Source organism: Labeo rohita, chromosome 9, assembly GCF_022985175.1.
Source record: "Labeo rohita strain BAU-BD-2019 chromosome 9, IGBB_LRoh.1.0, whole genome shotgun sequence".
NCBI classification, from domain to species: Eukaryota; Metazoa; Chordata; class Actinopteri; order Cypriniformes; family Cyprinidae; genus Labeo; species Labeo rohita.
In genome coordinates, this window is record NC_066877.1 from 36,255,160 (window position 1) to 36,263,504 (window position 8,345).

The 8,345-nt window shown below is 32.2% G+C and overlaps 1 protein-coding gene across 4 annotated transcripts in view; it reads right to left on the reverse strand.

The window, feature by feature from the left end:
- fancb (FA complementation group B) overlaps window positions 1-8,345 on the reverse strand; it is a 49,678-nt gene that overhangs the window by 11,761 nt on the left and 29,572 nt on the right. Inside the window, exons 1-5 of one of the 4 annotated variants that reach the window (XM_051119343.1) lie at window positions 8,138-8,299; window positions 5,672-5,748; window positions 4,650-5,580; window positions 1,024-1,173; window positions 687-779 (exon numbers count right to left, since the gene is read on the reverse strand). In XM_051119343.1, coding sequence (XP_050975300.1) covers window positions 687-779; window positions 1,024-1,173; window positions 4,650-5,546 — 1,140 coding nt within the window. In that variant the 5' untranslated portion in view covers window positions 5,547-5,580; window positions 5,672-5,748; window positions 8,138-8,299. The other 3 variants (XM_051119340.1, XM_051119342.1, XM_051119341.1) reach the window with 3 other exon arrangements.

Sequence of the window (8,345 nt, forward strand, 5' to 3'; positions counted from 1 at the left end):
CAGTGACTTGCCGCCACCTACTGGCAGATTTAGTTTCATTTTTAAAGTATCTTTTCAGTTATTTAAATCATTTAAAATTTCTATATTAAAAATGTAATATTTAAAACATTAATCTCAACATGAATTTATGAATTTGATTGTACTCATGCAGCCTCATTAAACATAAAAAATAACCTACAAGCCACTTTTGTGTTATTCTGTGCCACCTCTGTAGTACTAATTAATTTTATTAATACTGATTTCATTTGATTGGCAACTTATTCTTATTCTACTTGTTCTTACTCTGTTGTTTTAATCAGAAATGTTAAGAATATGACATAAAAGATGACATACTTTTAATAAAGTTAGAAAAATGCCATTGCAAAGGTAATAACAAAATTCCCCTGTAAATCACTTTAAATAGTCAAATATCACCTTGTAAGGAAAAGGCCAATTTTTGATCAGATTTTTTGATTATTGATTAGAACGTTTTCCTAAAATTTTGACTGCGCTCCTACATTTTTTAAGTTAAAAAAGAAAAGTAAGCGTACAGGCCTGTAATATGCACCATTCAAGGGTGAATAAAGTACAAAGATGTACAATTTTTCAACTTCGTTAAATAACTATTCCCATAATACCTCCATTTTCAAAGGAAGAAAACTCATTAGGAGTCTGTAGACACACAAGCAGGTGCTTGCATTAATTACCTGCAGTCTGGTCTCTAATGCTTGAACTGTAAGAAGGTGATTCTCCTGTGCTGCGTCTGAAGTGTTCAGCTCCTCACCGTCTGATCGGCCACACTACAGAGTATTTATGGTTTAAACACAGCAAACTCAATCAGAGGTATTAAAAACTGAGATTAGTGCTTCTCAACTGGTGCAGAGAGCAGGAGAAACTATGTTAAATGCAATAATGCGTCAAAACAAATAGATTTATCAAGCTAGTTTGATGTACTTATTTGCATCCTATCAAACTCTACAGAGGCTATATAAGTTGGATGTGCAATATAAACTCCAATAGATGTAGATGAAGCTGTTGACGTACAGAGTAAGTGACGGCACACAGATCGGTGAGCAGGAAGCTGCTGAGTGGCTCTTCAGACGAACTCTCAAACACTAAGAGCATCTGATCCGTCCCGCATCCCACAAAGTCATCGACGAGCAGCAGACGCACTCCTGTCCAACAGCACGCCACCTCAAACATGGGGAAGAAAATTAATAAATTAATATATTATTTTTCATTAATCCTTTTCCTTTGCACATTTATTCAAGTGTCTTATTTTAAACTATTTAGAAAATATTATTATATTAAATAATATATATACACTGCTGATCAAAAGTTTGGGATCAGTAAGATTTTTAATGTTTTTAAAGATGTTTCTTATGCTCATCAAGGCTGCATTTATTTGATTAAAAACACAGAAAAAACTGTAATATTGTGAAATATTATTTCAATTTAAAATAACGGTTTTCTATGTAAATGCATTTTAAAATGTAATTTATTCATGTGATCAAAGCTGAATTTTTAGCATCATTACTCCACTCTTCAATGTCACATGATCCTTCAGAAATCATTCTAATATGCTGATTTATTATCAAAACAGTTGTGCTGCTTAATATTTTGTTGGAACCTTCTTTAACAAATTAAAAGTTGAAAATAACAGCATTTATTTAAAATAGAAATCTTTTGTAACAGCATAAAGCAGCATCTAAAAGTTTGTGGTCAGTACATTTTTATTTTTTTTTGAAAGAAATTAATGCTTTTATTCACCAAGGATGTGTTAAATTGCTAAAAAAAATGATAGCAAACACTTATATTGTTTGAAACGATTTATATTTAGAATAAATGCTGTTCTTTTTTACCTTGTATCATCAAGAATCCTGAAAAAAGAATCACAGGTTCTAAAAATATATATTAAGCAGCACGACTGTTCCTGACATTGATAATTCTAATAATAAATCAGCATATTAAAATGATTTCTGAAGCATCATGTGACACTGAAAACTGAAGTAACGGCTGCTATAAATTCAGCGTTGCATCACAGGAATAAATTATATTTTAAAATATATGAATATAGAACACCATTATTTTAAACAATAATAATATTTTACAATATTACATTTTTTCTGTATTTTTTTTTTAAGTAAATGCAGCCTTGATGAGCATATAAGAACTCTTTAAAAAACATAAAACATCTTAACAATCCCAAACCTTTTAACGGCAGTGTATATAATATTAATAATAATTTTTATTTATAATTTTTGCTTTTGTTCAGCAGAGTATATGCACACAGAATAAAATGAATTTAAAACAAATATATATTCAAATAGTAACTAAAATATTATTCACTATTAAACTATTAACAGATAATCTTTGATTAAATATAACATGCATTCATGTTAAATTAAACTGAATATTTAACATTAATATTAAACAGTAGTATTTTAGAGAGAGAGAGAGAGAGAGAGAGAGTTAGAGAGAGATTAATTACTACTATATACTTTAGGTACCAAAAAACTGGTTGAAAACAAGCTTTTTCAATGCATTTTATAATATAATTTAATATAATATAATACAAGATGTAAAACAGACACAAGTTTTACTCAAATCTCTGTATAAACGCTTCTCTTACAGGACATCACTTCAAAAAGCTCCTGGATAAACACTTGCAGCGATGCATCATTACAGATAATATATAATCTGACATTTTCTGCTGCTTTGAAATGTTTTTGGTACGAACAGTAACCTTTAAATGAAAATCCTGCAAACAGTTTTTATATCGTCCATCAGTACGTGTACAGTAAACGCCTGTGCTGTGATTGACAGTCTCCTTCTGTTTATCGTTTATTTAAGGTCGAACCTCTTAAGAAGCGTAACAGCAAACTGATATTGACAGAGCTGCATTTTGTGATGCTTTAGAGACCTGTGGTTCTCAACCAGGGGCCCGGGACCCACTACAGGGCCTCAGCACACTGACAACAGGCCACAAGATGGTTAAAATGACATAAAATAAGACAAAAAAGCAAGAAAACAAGGTAAAAGGTCTAATAAGTAAGGTGATATCAATGGGACAGTTTTAATTTGCCCCCTTAAAGACTGACATTTTTTTTTTTTTTTTTTTTTTTTTTTTTTTAAGATCACATGGTCTTAAACCTGTATAATACATGAGGGCATTTTAAAAAATGTAATTTCTAGATTTAAAAAAAGTCATGAAAATGAATAAAATCTTAAAAACCTGAGAAATTTTCTCAAATTAATTTACATTTTTGTGGTTTTGTCAAGTTTTGAAAATGTTATCAGGTGGAAACTGCAGCTGAAAAATTACTATTCATATTTTTTATTTAAAAAATATTGGAAGAACTTACCTTGTAATTAAAATAATTACAAAGAATTAAAATATTAAAATTTAAAATATTTTATTTTATGTAATGTAAGACCCCTCAGGTAAATAGGATTATAAAAAGTCAATTTTTGGTTTTCTAAAATGTTATGTTTAAATATGAAGCATTATTCAATTAAAGATGCATTAATTGTCAAATATTTCTAAAAGATTTTGTTGACATATTAGAGATAAAGGCTCTTCCAAGGGGATTTCTATTTTTTAATCACTCTATAAATCAGAAAACACTGTCAACAGGCAAAAAACAAATACTTTTTCACCATGTTTTTAGCAATAAAATGTGCATAAAATCAGGTAAATTACATTACAAATCCCTGTAACATTTTGGTGTATGTAAGTGCTGCTAAAATGGAGAGGAAAACTCTTTAAAGATATGTTCTATAATTGAAAATACACTTAAATGTGTATTTTGGATGTTTTAATTCCACTTCTTATTTCTAAATTAGCATTGAAAAGCCAATTATAATCACTGTTTTATGATCATAACAGCTTAACCTGCATTTAGAGGTTAATGCATGAGCTGATAAAATATGAAACGCAATGAAAGACGCTTTGGATAAAAGCATCTGCCAAATGCATAATCTCACAAAACCTGTCAGGAACACATCCAGATCATAATGTGCTTCAAAATCAAAAGAAACAAGATATTTTGCTTAAAGGCAAGAAAGCCTATTTTTAGCACATTGTGACATTATTTGCATGAGACTTAAACATATTCTTAGCATCATTATTAATAGTATTAAAGGCATAGTTCACCCAGAAATGAAAAGTTTGCTGAAAATTGTTTGTTTCTTCATCAGATCTGTTGAAATGTGTCATTCCATTACTTGCTCACCAATGAATCCTCTGCAGTGAATGGGTGCCGTCAGAATGAGAGTCCAAACAGTTGATAAAAACATCACGATAATCCACACCACTCCAAAATTTTAGTTTAGAGCTGTTTTGGCTTATAAACAGTGCTTGATCTGTGCAGATTTCTCACCCGTTTCAGACCAGACCACTTTTTCACTGGAGGAAGCGTTATTATGGATTACGAACTTGTATTTTAGTTAAAAAATGTCTTATTGTTGGATTTGTTTCAGCTTTTGTCTTCTCAAGATGTTAACTAATGGACTGTGGATTACTTGTGGATTATTGTGATGTTTTTATCAGCTGTTTGGACTCTCATTCTGACGGCACCCATTCACTACAGAGGATCCATTGGTGAGACAGTGATGGAATGACATCTTCTAACAAAATATATAAACTATTCCTTTTAATAACAACTCACCTGGAAAGTGTCTTTCCAAACAGTGCAGACGTTCCCCTGATTGAAGGTTACGACAATAAGACAGTCGTTTTTCACAGTGTGAACTATCTGAATATTCAGCGGTTGCTCATACGGAAGAAGACAAACATCCCGAGGAAGTCCGTTCTCAAACAGAACCAGCTGTTTCATGCTTGTGGCCGCCAGAACAACCGATCTCAAACTGTCGACCTCTTCAGCTGAGAGAACCATCATGCACCGAATCACAGAGCTGTAGGCATCAGGTACAAGACATGCTGAATTAAAGCTTCTTCCGTCTTCTGTGAAATACAGTATGTTTTGCACATTAGACTGATCGCTTGAGACATTTTGGGCTCCTTGAATCACTATTTGTCTTTGCCGAAGAGGAAGTTCGCCAATAAAGTTGACTCTCAAGGGAATTGGGACTTCTTTCACTCCACCGGTTTGTGACGATATATAAAAAACAGAGTTTTCATGACTCCAAATCAACGTAGGGCCGTGCACTATTGAAATATTATCTCTCATCTCGTATGGCAACACAAACTCAGCATGAAGCTTTGCATCTGTGGACGTGCATATGGAGTAAAGCTTGTATTTAAATGCAGACGTCCTTTTCTTGCACAGCCTCAGTAAAACACAAGGCACTTTTTGTCTCTGTTGAACATCCAAAGCGGAGCAACAATGAACAATGTCCATTTCAGCAGAGCTGTCCTTGTGAATCAGGGACGGGTTAGGGTCTCTAACGAAGAAGCTTTGCGAGTCTCGGTCGAAGGACAGACTGTAGAAAGAAACCTCTGAGCCTTTGCGATGATCTCGAGTTTTTGAGCTTAAACTCTTGCAGTGGAATGCAAGCACTTCTCCTTTAACCGCAAGCATTTTGTTGTGCCGTTCTGCTGCCATCGCCTTGTGATCTGAAGTCAGTTCACATGATAAGCTGGAGAAGAAAGCGAAAAGAAACCTTAATCTTTTTTTTAAAGAAATGCAACACCAGTTTACTTTATTTAGTACTTTACTGACAAACTCACAAAAGACTTTTGGAGTCCGTTTGGTGTCAGAATTTGGATCATTTGGTTTGGCATCCAAACTTGAAAACGTTGCTTCACTGTGGAAAACAATCAAAAAGTTGGTAAATTAACAAGGTAATATCAGACATATGAAGTAATACAGTCAGAAAAATATGCAATAGTTCACTGAAACTTGGAACAAAACATAAAAGAAAGTCTAAAAAAGTTTGCATGCGTGTTTAATATTTAATGCATCATTCTTTTATGGCTCAATATGGAGGATAAAACAGCTCAGTTTTATTCAAAGACTCAAACTGAGCAAAAATATGCAATTTGTTGCAGATGGTGATATTTACACAACCAGCCAAAAGTTCTCAATGTTTTTTAAAGTCTCTTCCTCTCACCAAGCCTGCATTTATTGATCCAAAGTACAGAAAAGAAACGGTAAAACTGTGAAATATATTAACTATTTAAAATAACTGTTTCCTATTTAAATATATTTTAAAATGTAATTTATTCCCGTGATCAAAGCTGAATTTTTAGCATCATTACTCCAGTCTTCTGTGTCACATGATCCTTCAGAAATCACTCTAATATTCCAATTTGCTCCTCATAAAACATTTGTTATATTATTATTATTTATTATTATCATTACCATGTTAAAAACAGCTGAATAGAATTTTTTGAGGTTTCTTTGATGAATGGAAAGTTCAGAAGAACAGCATTTATCTGAAATAGAAAACTTTTGTAACATTATAAATGTCTTTATCATCACTTTTAATCAATTTAAAGCATCCTTGCTAAGTATTAATTTCTATCATTTCAACAAACAAATAAGTAAACAGACTCCAAGCTTTTGAACGGTATAGTATATAATGTTACAAAAACATTTTATTTCAGATAAATGCTGTTCTTTTGGATCTTTCTATTCATTAAAGAAAACTTTAAAAATGTAGTTAACTGTTTTAAATATTGATAATGATCAGAAATGTTTCTTGAACAGCAAATCAGCGTATTTGAATGATTTCTGAAGGATCACATGACACTGAAGACTGGAGTAATGATGCTGAAAAATTCTGCACAGAAAAAAATTACATTAACACATTCAAACAGAAAGCAGTCATTTTAAATAGTAAAATTATTTCTAAATTTTACTGCTTTTGCTGTACTTTGGATCAAATAAATACAGTGTGATACAATGTGATGTTTGTCCTTCAAGAGTCACTCTCAACTTATCTGTCTGTAAAGCCTATAAAAATAAACTGTCTTCATGTATTTCAAACACTTCAGCTTGTTATTCTTATTAAGTCAGGGGCATTTTTTTTAGGATTTTTTACCAAGTAAAGTCTCTGAGAACCTGACACATTGCACTTCTGAAGACTCCAGGTAGGTTGCAGTTCTGGAAAATGGTGGCGCTGGAGAGTAAACGGTTCCTGATGGTGTCACACCTAATTCTTCACCTTAATTCCTAATTCTTTTGCAGTTAACATGCATCTTTTCTTCTCCAGCTGTTTTTTCTGACCATGCAGACTCAACAAGCATTTCGCTGTCTAATGGTCAAGCCTTAACTTTGCAAATTTTTGTAATGCATTAGTATTGCATTCTTCTCATGGGCATTTAATAATTTGGACTTTTCAGTCTGGGTTAAATATCTTTTTTGGCTCATTTTATCTGTAAAAGAAAACATGCCTAATAATTATGCACACCTAAATATAAGGAGTTTTTCACTTCCAGCCTTCACAGACAATTATATATCACATATAAATGATTAAATACAAAATTAATAGTAGTTATTAAGACTGATGTGGTTTAGAATTGGTAAAATGTGTTTGGAAAAAAAATATGACCAGAATATCAACATGCCTAATAATTCAGCACACAGTGTTTAGCATCAAGTGAGACTGAAGACTGGAGTAATGATGCTGAAAAATTCAGCTTTGAGCACAGAAATAAATTACATTTTAACACATATTCAAACAGAAAGCAGTAATTTTAAATAGTAAAATTATTTCTAAATTGTACTGCTTTTGCTGTACTTTGGATCAAATAAATACAGGATTTGTGAGCAGAAGAGACTTAAAAAACATTAAAAATCTGTACAAAAACTTTTGACTGGTAGTGTATATGATGAAATTCTGCTGATGTAATTGTAAATCAATGATATCTTTAAAACAGTATAGCAGATACTTACATAAAATGCTATAAATATTAACCTTTCGCTATATTCTAATAGAATACTGGTCAGTTATGTTTATGATTGCATTATAATAACTGCAAATACAAAAAAACACATATATGCACTATTAAGCACCAGTTTAAAGTGTTTTCAAACATGGGTTTGTATAAAAATTGTAAACATTAGTTACCTCAGGTACACAAAAGCGATATTACAATAAAGTTCTGCGTTTAATATTAATATAACTAACTTAGGCGACACTGGGTGATCAAAAAATTAATATTTTATAACAAAAAGCTTTTATACTTTACCCCAGCATAACTTTTATCACTGTTTACAGTTTTCCGTGTGAAAAACGCTACTTCGCTTCCTCAAACTGCGCGCTTTGCCGTACGTCACGTTCGCGCTCGCGTTTTCCCGGATGTTTCTTAAAGAAACAGTCCAACGGCTCAATCACTGTTTCACAAATAAGTCATGTTGTCAGAGGACATCGCTGCTTTTAGACACCGCGCATGATGG